Source organism: Pantherophis guttatus, chromosome 17 (assembly GCF_059756535.1).
Source record: "Pantherophis guttatus breed Tessera chromosome 17, ASM5975653v1, whole genome shotgun sequence".
NCBI lineage: Eukaryota > Metazoa > Chordata > Lepidosauria > Squamata > Colubridae > Pantherophis > Pantherophis guttatus.
This window is the reverse complement of record NC_142079.1, coordinates 8,510,515-8,523,242: the sequence shown is the minus strand read 5'-3', so window position 1 is coordinate 8,523,242 and position 12,728 is coordinate 8,510,515. Positions and strand designations below refer to the sequence as shown.

General features: G+C 45.2%; 1 protein-coding gene across 2 annotated transcripts in view; it reads left to right on the top strand.

Annotated features, from left to right (window-relative positions):
- The window catches only part of HIRA (histone cell cycle regulator), a 40,031-nt gene that overhangs the window by 15,446 nt on the left and 11,857 nt on the right, over window positions 1-12,728 (top strand). The window contains exons 9-16 of one of the 2 annotated variants that reach the window (XM_087880225.1): window positions 1,784-1,897; window positions 3,326-3,396; window positions 4,341-4,446; window positions 5,641-5,868; window positions 7,001-7,086; window positions 8,583-8,777; window positions 9,504-9,674; window positions 11,297-11,489. In XM_087880225.1, coding sequence (XP_087736351.1) covers window positions 1,784-1,897; window positions 3,326-3,396; window positions 4,341-4,446; window positions 5,641-5,868; window positions 7,001-7,086; window positions 8,583-8,777; window positions 9,504-9,674; window positions 11,297-11,489 — 1,164 coding nt within the window. The remainder of the gene's footprint in view (window positions 1-1,783; window positions 1,898-3,325; window positions 3,397-4,340; window positions 4,447-5,640; window positions 5,869-7,000; window positions 7,087-8,582; window positions 8,778-9,503; window positions 9,675-11,296; window positions 11,490-12,728) is intronic. The other variant, XM_087880226.1, reaches the window with a different exon arrangement.

The window sequence follows — 12,728 nt, the reverse complement described above, 5'->3', positions numbered from 1 at the left end:
CTGCAGGAGTCAAAAAGAGGGCTGTGAAAATATCTACAGACCCCTCACATCCTGGACATAAACTGTTTCAACTCCTACCCTCAAAACGACGCTATAGAGCACCGCACACCAGAACAACTAGACACAAGAACAGTTTTTTTCCACATGCCATCACTCTGCTTAACAAATAATTCCCTCAACACTGTCAAACTATTTACTAAGGCTGTATTACTATTATTATTCTCATCTTTCCTATTACCTTTTCTACTTACAACTATAACCTTGTTGCTTGTATCTTTATGATTATATTGTTTTATTTAGTTTCCTAGTATGATTTAATTGCTTGTTTAGTATCCTATTACTATCACTACCCTGTTTCCCCTAAAATAAGACATTCCCTGATAATAAGCCCAATTGGGCTTTTGAGCACATGCACTAAAATAAGCCTCCACTGAAAATAAGCCCTCCCCCTAAATATTTATGTGCAGCCGGTCCCTGCCATTTCCTCTGTTTTTCTCCATGCACCCCAAAATAATAAGACCTCCCCAAAAATAAGGCCAAGTGCTTATTTCGGGGTTCAAAAAAATTTAAGACAGGGTCTTATTTTCGGAGAAACACGGTAAGTGCTGTATCATACGATTCTTGATAAATGTATTTTTTATGTACACTGAGAGCTTATGCCCCGAAGACAAATTCCTTGTGTGTCCAATCACACTTGGCCAATCAAGAATTCTATTCTAAATAAAATGTTGATGTGGGTAGATTGAAGGAGAGTCAAAATACCCAGAATATCAGAGTTTCATATTAAGACAAATCTGGGGCCAAAAACAGCATTGCTTTTTTTTCTATTTATATTATTATAAAATTATAATATATTATAATAAAATTAAAAAATTTTAAAAAACCCCACAACATTCCCCTTAAGAAAGTACAGATAGCCCTCAGCTTACAACCACAACGGAGTCCAAAATTCATGCCTAATTTTTTAAGTGTTTTTAAGTGTTTTGTTTATCGTTTTTAATTAATGGGGCCAAATTTATATATATATATTTAATTAATTAATTAATTAATTTGTTTGTTTGTTTCCATTTCTATACCGCCCTCCTCCAATAGGACTCAGGGCGGTGAACAGCCAAAGTAAAAAACAGAACATACAAAATTTAAAAGCAGTTTAAAATAATTAAATATTTTGGCCGTAAATTAAAACAACCCAATTTAAAATCAATTTAAAATTTAACTCAAGCCAGCCCAGCTAGTTGAAATAAATAGGTTGTATAAATAAAATTGTATTTTAATATTTGTACTTGATGTTTTTACTTGGCTGTTCACCGCCAAGTCCTCAGGGAGAAGGGCGGTATACAAATTCAAAATAAAATAAAATAAATAAAATAAACGTCGTTAAGTGAGAAATCCCCCCCCACACACACACACAATTTTACAACTTTTCTTGCCACATTTGTTAAGTGAATTGTTGCAGTGGTTAAATTAGTAACAGGGTTGTTAAGTGAACCTGGCTTCCCCACGGACTTCGTTTGTCAGAAGGTCACAAAAGGGGATCGAGTAACCCTGGGACCTCTGCAACCGTCGTAAACGTGAATCACATGACCATAGGTATGCTTTGATGGTCATAAGTGAGAGGAGCGCTCCTAAGTCCCCCTTTTTTTCCCAGCGCTGTTGTAATTTCAAACAGCCGCTTCAAAACGGGTCGTAAGTCGAGGACTGCCTCCAAAGTATCTGTTGGTTCTGTTTCTTAAAAGTATCTTTAAAAAAAAAAGCAAACCACACTGATTTTTTTTCTTTCCAGAAATTCAATCCAAAAATCTTTAAAAAGAAGCAGAAGAACGGCAGTTCCACCAAACCCAGCTGCCCGTATTGCTGTTGTGCAGTTGGGAGCAAAGACCGATCGCTTTCTGTCTGGGTAAGTAACAGGCCGAGTCAGATTTTAAGTGGTAGGTGGTCTTTTTTTAAAAAAAAATATTTTATTAGTTTTAAAAGTAAAACAATGGACATTGCTCAACGTCTCTGGTTTCTAACATTTGCGTCTAAATCAAGTTAATAAGTAATCTATTCCCTGATCTATATACAAATTTACATATCTCCTATTTCATTATATATCAAGTATGCAGTATTTTACTTCCTAAACAACTATGCATGTATTTAATAAACCTATATTACATTCACAAATTCAATATACATTGATATATTGATATACATTGATATGTACATTCCCAGACATTCATTATCCCTTGTTTTTGGCATTCTTCCTCTTATCTAACCAATTTTTTTTTTTTAATTTTTATTTATTTTTATATGCCGCCCTTCTCCGGAGACTCAGGGCGGCTTACAATGCGTTAAGCGATAGCCTTCATACTTTTGTATATTTTTATACAACGTCAGCTTATTGCCCCCACAAACCGGGTCCTCATTTTACCCACCTTAGAAAGGATGGAAGGCTGAGTCGACCTTGAGCCTGGTGAGAATTGAACTCGCAGTAATTGCAGGCAGCTGGATGTTAAATGCTGCCTTAGTAGGAGGCATTATTCCAGATTTCATAGTATCTTGATTCACTTTTGTCTTTGAGTTTTAAAATAAGTCTGTCCATCTCTGCACAGCTGTAAATTTTGTGTATTACTTCTTCTGCTGAGGGTATTTCTTTACACTTCCATTTTTGAGCAAATGCTAGTCTTGCCACGGTAAGTATATGCAATATTAAATAGGTTACATTATTGTCATATTTGACATCTGTCATGCCCAGTAAGAAAAATTCCGGCTTAACTTCTATTTTAAACATTAACATCTCTTCTAACCAGCTCCTTATTTGCTGCCAGAAACTTTTGGCTTTTGAGCACTCCCACCACATATGGTAATATGACCCTAGATCCACCTCACATTTCCAACAAATTGGGGAGTGTTTTTTACTAATTCTTGCCAATCTTGTGGGTGGGAAGTGCCAGGGGCAGGTGATCTTTTGTGTGTGGGTCGGATAAGTGGCCGACCTGATTTTGTGGAGTATTTTGTGGCAATTCTTATGCGGCCGAAGTGCGAACGCCGCCGTTGTGTTAAATGAACCCATTGCTTACTACTGCAACAACGTTTTGCCAATTGTGTTGGTTTTTGGCAAAACCACCCTAAACCACTGGCTTGTGAGATTGGTGAATGCCGCAAACGGACATAAATCGAGGACTACCTGTAACACAGTTTGAAAGCTGCAGGTTCCCACCAATTTTCTTAAAATTTTCCATTCTTATAGCCAAAGACGAATGTATGCTAAATTAGGTGTGTCATTAAATCTTAGGACATGAGGCTCCTTTTGTGATAATTCATATACCCGCCATTTTGTTTTTAGCTGACGTGTCTGAAAAGGCCATTGGTCGTCATACATGAGCTGTTCGACAAGTCCATCATGGATATCTCATGGTAAGGTGGCTTTCATGGGGACTCACCCCCAGACATTGTGTGTGCTCCATCACTGGAGGCTTTTAAAAAGAGATTGGACAACCATTTGTCTGAAAATGGCACAGGGTCTCCAGCTTGAGCAGGGGGTTGGACTAGAAGACCTCCAAGGCCCCTTCCGTCTCTGTTATTCTATTCAAAATCTCCCCTCCTCCATGTTATTTTAAGCATTTGCGTGAGAACAACTGAATCTGCTCGCAAAGAACTCAATTAGCTACGTTACTGCTCATGCATCATGCATAATTCTAAGAGCACATTTTTTACGATGAAAATTTAATCACAACCGACCCACCTTTAAACGGTCAAACCCTGGAAAGTGGTTTATGGGCTTTATTTATTTTAATTCTTTTAATTACAATTGTGGGATCCTTGGGGAGGGGGGAAGATCTCTGAATTTGGCTTGTTTTTTGCAGACGTTTCATTACCCCAGCAGGTAACTTCATCAGTGCTAGAATTGCAATTCCACACCCTAAAGGGCTTTCCCGGAGGGATTGAAACGGGATTGGGCGAAGCCCAGGTCTTCTGAAAAGCAGAAATTATTTCAGAGTTAGTTTTTTGGGGGGTTTTCAAACTCTTCTTGGATGAGAAGCGAAATGCCTTCAAGGAAAAATGAAGTCTGCTTTTGAAACAACGATGACCTGGATTACTTCACTTAATCCTCCAGGGAAAGATTGAAGGCAAACGAGGTCCAGGCAGAAGAAGAAGCTCATAGCTTCAAAATCTAAGGGACTGGGTTTGGACAAAACTCAGCGGCACTTTTTCGTTGCGGCTGTTGATCAAAATAGGGATCGCCAACGTCCGATGACAGATATGGCACAAGAAGAAGAAAAAAAAAAAGAATGACCTGGATGAGTTGAGAATCTCCATAGATTTTTTCTCTCTCTCTCTCTTTGTTTCTCCTCCTTCAGGACTTTGAACGGCCTTGGCATTTTAGTCTGCTCCATGGATGGATCGGTGGCATTTCTGGATTTTTCCCAAGACGAGCTTGGGGACCCCCTGAGCGAGGAAGAGAAGGTGGCTGCGATTTACGCTGAGCATGCTGACCTTTCAAATTCCTTCTGTTTTAAATATTCTCAGACTGCCTAGATCAGGGGTGTCAAACTCGATTTCATGGAGGGCCACATCAGAGTTGTTTGTGACCTCGGGGGTGGGGGGTGAAGGGGGGGCCATGGCCAGCTTGATGTCACTTATGTCCGGGCATCTGTAGTAGCCTGAGCGCTCTTCCAGTGAAAATGGGCTCCTGAGCTCTATTTTTGGCCGCGGTTGCCTCCTGCAACCCTCTGTCAGCAAAAACAGAGCTCCGTTTGCACTGGCAGAGGGCTGCAGGAGGCTGTCGCGGCCAAAAACGGAGCCTGGGTGGGCTCTGAGATAGGACCCCAGAGATCAGGCAAAGTGAGATATAATCTGTGATGCCACCACGCTTTATTAAACTTTGCTTCGTTGGTTTGGATCATCGTCCGGGCAACGTAGATTGAGATGCAGAAAACGACATTATCCAGGCTTGGTGAAGGCGATCGGGGAATCTCCAGATAGAGAGAAGGAACAAGGAAGGAAATGAGTGGTTTGGCTTAAACTGCCTACACAGGTTTCCCAGAAATAGCAAATGGGATGGAGCTGAGAGCTAGGCTGTCTTTAGTTGGATCTGAGAATCTCAGGTTACTAAATCTGTCTTAGTTGGAAGCCGAGGAGAGAGCAGAGAGCCGAGTGGGGAAATTGTTTGCATTGGTGCAAAGCAGCAACAGGTTTTTTTTAAAAAAGAAAGTTTTACAAAACAAGAAAACTGGATAGAAGTCCAGAAAACATACTAACCCTCCATAGCAGGGGTATTAAACTCGATTTCATTGGAGGGTCGCATCAGGGTTGGGTTTGACCTCGGGGTGCCGGAATGGGTGTGGCTAGCTCAACGTCACTCGTGTTGGGGGCACTTGTGGAGGTCCGAGCATTCTACCAGCAAAAACGGGCTCCCGAGCTCCGTTTTTGGCTGCAATAACCTCCTGCAACTCTCTGCCAGCGAAAACAGAGCTCGGGAGGGCGAGCTCTGTTTTCGCTGGCGGAGGCATCACGGGCCGGTCCTTCGCTGTTTCCATGGTGGTGCCGTGGGCCAGATCTAAGCACCCCGCAGGCCGGATCCAGCCCTTGAGTTTGACGCCCCTGGCCTAGATGGGCCAGTGGCCTGATGTTACGTTCCGGTGCTCTCTCCCCTTTCAGAGCAACATCCACCAGTCGACGTACGGTAAAAGTTTAGCTATCATGACGGAGGCGCATCTCTCAACGGCTATTATCGAGAATCCGGAGATGCTGAAGTACCAACAAAGGCAGCAGCAAGTGGAGAAGAAGAACGAGGCCCTGAGAGACGGAATGGGCCCCGCAGCAGCGATAACGGCGCCTAAACTGGCCAGCATGGTGAATGGAGAAAGCTTGGAGGACATTAGAAAGGTAGCGATTTCCTCTCGCCTCTTCCATTCTTTTTGGTCCTTCTTTTTTGGTGAACAGATGGTAAAATGAAATATACATGTCAGGCCATGTAGCCATGGAAGAGCTGATGCCTCTTGGATAGAAGATGGTCCTTCCTTCCTTCTTTCCTTCTTCCCTTCTTCCCTTCCTCTCTGTCATCTCTTTCCTTCTCTCTTTACAGGTATATCTTCCTCCTGCCCTCCTACCCTCGCTTCCTCCTTCCCTTTCTATCGCACTTCCTATCTCCCTCTTCCTATCCTTCCACTATCTTCTCTTTCCTTTTCTCTTTGCAGGTATATCCTTCCTTCCTTCCTTTGCTTCCTTTTCCTTCTCTCATACCTTCCTACCTCCCTTCCTTTCTGTCTTCTCTTTTCTTCTCTCTTTACAGGTATACCTTCCACTCTCCCTCCCTTTCTATCCCTCTTCCTATCTCCCTTTCTGTCTTCTCTTTTCTTCTCTCTTTACAGGTATACCTTCCTTCCTTCCTCCCTTCCTCCCTCCCTTTGTGTCTAGGGAACACAAGGTTGAGGCAGTCCATTGTAAACAGATAGAATAGAATAAGGGTAGGGTAGGGTAGGATAGGATAGGATAGGATAGGATAGGATAGGATAGGATAGGGTAGGAAGAATAGGGATAGGATAAGATAGGATAGGATAGGATAGAATAGAATAGAATAGAATAGAATAGAGAAGGAGAAGGAGAAGGAGAAGGAGGGAAAGAAGTAGTAATAGAAGAATGAGAGAAGTGGAAGCAAAAGGAATAGAAATAGAACAGAATTCTTTATTGGCCAAGTTTGATTGGACACACAAGGAATTTGTCTTTGGTGCATGAAGCAAAACTGCCTTTAAAAGTAGATTTCTCGATTAACTGCTTTTGAATACATCATTGGGAGTAAACAAAAAACAAAAAACAAAGGCTAAAAGGCAAACGGGGGTTTCACATCAATCTAAAGATATTTTGAGATTATCTATTTATCTAATATTTCTTTATCCCTCCCGTTCATACGGCCGCCAACCTGAGCAAGCGATACCGGGAGGCTGGACTTTAGACAAACTGTGTTGTGACGACAAAAAAACCCCCCAAAATCCTAATAATCCTAATTTCTTCCTGGCAGAACCTTTTAAAGAAACAAGTCGAGACCAGGACGGCCGATGGTCGGCGAAGGATCACACCGCTCTGCATAGCTCAGTTGGACACAGGGTACTGTTTTCAAAATATGTCGGATTTTCATTTTGTTTTGAAAACAAAGGTAGAGGTGAACAAACCTTGCAAAGCTCCCCTCACCTCTCTCTCTCAGTGTGAGGAAGAAGCAGGATAGACCAAACCACTTTCAAAAGGGCCTCCCCCCCATCCCCATCCAGCTACGACCGCAAAGAAGGAATGAGATGTATCCCGATATCACCTCTCCTCTTTTTGTAAAAAAAATCTCAGATTTCAGCCCATACAAATAGTCTCCGGTTTATGGCCAGAATTGGGACCGGAGGCTCTGTTGCTAAGCCAGACTGTCATTCAATGAATTGTGCCCAAATGTAGTCTTTTTTTCCCCCACCGTCGTTAGGCAGGTCGCCGCAGTCACTAAGGGAGCCGTGGTTTTGTTAAGTAAACCTGCCACTCTTGTTCACTGAACCATCCTTAACGCGGTGGTTATCCAGCTTTCCCCCGTGAATTTTGCTCGTCAGAAACCAGTTGGGAAGGTCACTAGTGGCCATCACATCATCCCAGGATTCTACAACTGTCATAAATGGCCTATTGGTTTCCAAAGATTTAAATTTTGATCATGTGACCCGAGGACGCTGCTACCGTTGTTAGTGTGAGAATGGGTCATAAGTCATTGTTTTCTGTCAGAAAAGTCACTAAAGAAAGGCTTGTAAGTTGTAGACCACGGTCTTGTTTCAGTTATATAGGATCAGGTTGTCCTGATCAATCCGGCGGGGATAATGAGTGGCACGGTGGCCTAGTGGTGGAGCTCTCAGCTCACAATCAGGAGGCCGTGAGTTCGATCCTACCGTATTTTTCGGAGTATAAGACGCACCTTAGTCTTTGGGGAGGAAAATAAGTAAAAAGCTGATTGGCAGGTGGATCGGCCTCCCGGAATACCCCCAATCAGCTGATCCCAGAGGTGAATTTTAGCAACAGGTTCCTTGGTTGTAAGCTCTGTGCCTTGATTTTTTTTTTGCTTTTTTTTCCTGCCTCTGAAAGCCTCCGAAACAGAGCTTCAGAAAAAAAAGGCCTCTGAAGCTCTGTTTGGAGGCTTTTTTTCTGAAGCTCTGTTTGGGGGCTTTTTTTCTGAAGCTCTGTTTGGAGGCTTCTTTTCTGAAACATCAGTTCTGATGCTTTTTTCAACCTCTGAAATCTCCGTTTGAGAAGCTGGGCGGGGCTACAATTCAGAGTATAAGACGCACCCAGATTTTCACCCTCTTTTTCGGGGGGAAAAAGGTGCGTCCTATACTCCCCAAAAAAATACGGTAGGTAGAGGCAGATATTTCTCTCTCTGCGCGCACCGAGACTATATCTGCTGAACAAAACTCCGCATTGGCGACAGGAAGGGCATCCGGCCAGGAAAACATTCTGCTAGCTCCATTCAGTTGCCCAGGCTCCACCCCGCCAGGGATGATGGGGTTGTTAAAAAGGAGATGATGGTCCGGCGGGGATAATACGCCCCGATTTCCCCTGACCGCCTTTCTTTTTCCCAACAGGGATTTTTCGACAGCCCTCTTTAACAGCATCCCACTCTCGGGGTCTTTAGCCGGGTCCATGATGTCAGCTTCCCAGACCAATCAGCTCATAGCGTTAGATTACAACGCGGCCAACTCCCTGGGCACCGTTAAGCCTGCCTTAGAGCCCATGGCAGCGGCCGCTAAATCGGCGGAAGACGTAGCCAACAAGGATGGGTGAGCATCGAAACGAAAGGCCTTCTCCTTACGAATTGGGGTGGGTGGGGTGGAAACTTAAGGACCCGTTCACTGCAGCGTGGGTTGGCTTAGCGAGGAGGAAGCCCCGTATATATTTTTTTAAAAAAATCATTTAAAAACGGAATTGTTCCACAGCGAGCCCGTGTCCCGTGGCAAATTGGCCATGGCGAGTAGGCAGTAGTGAGTTGGCCGCAGCAAGTTGCCCCGTTCTTCTTTGCTTGCTACTAGAACCTAGATACGCAGACGGAAATTCCATGGTTAGGTCAGGTTACGTTTCCGAAGGATGTGGCTTGCCCGGTGCCCCTCTTAGGTATCCCCAATTTTTAATGTAACAGATGCGAAGCGAGCGCCATCCGCTAGTCTGATCTGGATTTGTCCCAGTCCTGGCTACTTCAGAGCAGCGTTTTCTCAAGCTTGGCAAGCTTACAGATGTGTGGACTTCCAACTCCCAGATATTCTGGCTGGGGAATTCTGGGAGTTGAAGTCCCCGCATCTTTCAAGCTGTCACAGTTGGGAAACGCTGCTTCAGAAAGTTGATGGCACTTGGGGTTGAGTGTGGCGTTTCTTACCCCTAAATCCAATGGGGTAGGGGGATAGAAACTGCAGCGGTTCGTGATTTTATTTCTTGCCCAATTGTGAGCAGAGCGGAGCCCTGCCAGATATGTGGGGTGCCTCAAATACGTTTTTCCTTTCTTCTTTTCCCAGTCTGAACGCTACCTCGACTTCAGCTGCTCTCCCAGCCGCTTCGCCCTCAGTGCTGCCCACCTCTTCTAAGATTGAGCCCATGAAGGCTTTCGATTCTCGGTTTACGGAGCGATCCAAAGCCACCTCAGGGACTTCCCCCGTCTCGCACACCAATCAGGTTACCTTGGACAGGTGAGATGCTGAACTGGAAAAGAACCGTTTCAGTTGGACGCCTTTCTTTAAGCAAAGGAGAAAGCACCCAGCTAGCCTCCTCTATTTTTCTGAGAGCTGCAGTCCAAAGAATGCTCGTTTAGGGAGATAACGGTATGCGCTTTAAAAATGTAAATGTCCACTAGATGGCAGCAAAGAGAGCCAGAAACTCTCATTCTTTGGTGCCATCTAGTGGTCAGCCAAATATTTACAATCGGGGTGGGCTTCAGATCAGGGGTGGGTTCCACTTACCTTTACTACCAATTCGCAGCGGGAGCGTACGCACTTCTGCACATGCGCAGAAGCTTCTGCGCGTTCACAGATCACCTATGATGACGGCGTGGCGGGTGGGTGGAGCCTCCCGCCGGTTTTACTACCGGTTCTATAGAACCGGACCAAACTGGGAGCAACCCACCACTGCTTCAGATCCTTTAGCAACGGGTTTGCTGCCCCGTTGCTGGGTGGGCGTGGGCGTGGGCGTGCCCTAGTTGGCCACCTGCACCATGGCGGGGGGGACAGGACATTTTTCGCCCTCCCCAGGCTCCAGAGGCTTTCCTTGAGCCTCTGGGAGGGCAAAAACTGCTTCCCCTGGGTTCCGGAGGCCGGAAACAGACCTGTTTCCAGACTTCTGGAACTTCCAGGAGGCCTGTTTTTCACCCTCCCAGACCCTCCTTGCGGCCCCTGCACTTACCTGGAATGATGAACGAGCCGCATGGAGACTCCTGGGAGGGGCAGGATGGGGTGGGCATTTGGGGGTTCGCCAAACCCCGGCGATCCTTGGCTAGAGGATCGCCTGAACCCTGCCGAACCCCCATGAACCCATCCCTATTTACAGTCTAGACCTGGAACCCTAATTTATTTACTTACCTATTTGTATCTCACCTTTATAATCTTTAGAAATACCGTATTTTTCGGAGTATAAGACGCACCGGAGTATAAGACACACCTACCTTTTTTGGTGAGGAAAAGAAGAAAAAAAAAATCTGCCTCTGCTCTGAGCAATTTTGCCTCTTTGCAGCAAACAGCCTGCTTTACTTTCAGTTTCGTTTTCAGCATAGCTTGATTAGCACAAGGAAAAAAAAAATCTGCTCCAGCAATTTACCTCTTTGCGGCAAGCAGGAGAGCCCTGCAAACAGCTAAGAGCAAATCAGCTGAGAGTCAGGAGGCCGATCCAATCAACTTGTGCTAATTAGGCTGTGTGCTGAAGCTGAAAGGAGCTGTTTTTTTCTTGCTGTTTGCTTGCAAGGAAGTAACTGCTGGGAGGCAGAGGCCAAAGGGTGGGGGCCAGTGGGTGGGCGGGGCTAGATTCGGTGTATAAGACGCACCTAAATTTTCACCCCCTTTTGGGGGGGGGGGAAGTGTGTCTTATACTCTGAAAAATACGGTACTCAAGACCGCAGGTTTATCTGCTTCCTCCTATTTTCTCCAGCACAACTCTAAGGTGCATTGGGCTGAGAGCGAGTGGCCCAAAGTCACAAAACCCAGCCAAGCTTTCATGCTTAAGGGGGGGACTAGAACTCGGAGCCTTCCATTTGCTAAGCTTAAGCTGGTTCCTTAACAACTGGATCACACGGTTGTTGTTTTTCCCCTTCTTTTTTCTGCAGACTGAAGGAGCAGAACTCTATTCGGGAAAGCAAACCCAGGGATCTCCTAGAAAGTAGCAGCGATAGCGAAGAAAAGCTGGCCATCAAACCCTTGTCGCTCTCCAAGCGAAAGCTGGACCTTGACGTTGAAAAAAAGAAGAAAGGAAGACCTCGGAAAGACTCCCGGCTCATGCCTGTCACTTTAACCGTTCAGGTAACCAAAAAAGGTGGTTGTTTTGGCCTGCCGGCAGCCAGCAGAGCTGGCAGCAGAGTCAGACAGTGAGGAGGTTGGGGAGGAACAATGGGCCAATCTTGGGGGCTGGGGAAAGCTCGGACGAGGGCTCTGCGTTGGAGGCAGAGATGAGACTTGGGCCATCTATTATGCACGGACTCCGGAGCCTCCAGAGTTGGACATCAGAGAGGCAGAGGAACAGCTGGAGCCCGTTCCCAGTGTGCGCATGCGCAGAGCTGCCAGAAGACAAGAACAACTCAGAAAGCAGGGTCGACTTGGGAGTAAAGCCACACCTTGGAGGTGATTGGCCCCTCCCATAGGAAACAAAAGAGGAGCGAACGGGGAGGGGGCTTTTGCAGGAAACAGTTCGTTCATTCGGTTGTTTCGAGAGTGGAAAGATCTGTCCATGACTCTGTACCAAGTTTGGCCTTGCACTATGTTTGTAAATTATTGACTTGGCAGCCTGCCAAGCGAGATAAGGTCTGTGTTGATAAATATTCCTCTGAAAGACTGTTTGGACAGGCCTTGCTGACTGTGAATGAAAGGAATTCACAGTCGTGTAAATAAAAGGGTTTTTTTTGCCGGGTCCAAGACTCTGCTTCCTGGTTTTTAAGGGAGCCTAGGTCAGCGGTAGCCACCTCTCTTTGATACACAACCATCGATCCTTTTCGTTTCCATTTTAGAAACGGGACTGTATCTTCTTAAATCTAGCTGCAAGCACATTAAGCCAATCATCATGGTTTATTGCATAGTGGCACACTGATGATGTTGCTTAGTTCGGTAATGAGACATTTGCAAGAAAACAACCAACCAATTATTAGCAGCTGAGCTGCCAATAATTCTCTTTTATTGGCTTACCGGCGCCTGGTGGCGCAGTGATTTCGAACGCAATATTGCAGGCAAATTCTGGAATACCAAAGCCTAGAATTCGATCCTGACGGGGCTCAAGATTGACTCAGCCTTCCATCTTTCCGAGGTCGGTAAAATGAGGACCCGGATTGTTGCGGCCAATCTGCTGGCATTGTAAACTACTCAGAGAGAGCTGTAAAGCACTGAGAAGCGGTATATAAGTCTTAAGTGCTATTGCTATTGAGAACAATCGGTGATCTCTATATAGCTACTTGATTTAATCAATCCCACTCTTTTAAGAACTGATTTTTAACCGATGAACAGAGTGGGAAGGGACCTTGTAGGTCATATAGTCCAACCCCCCACCGCCCA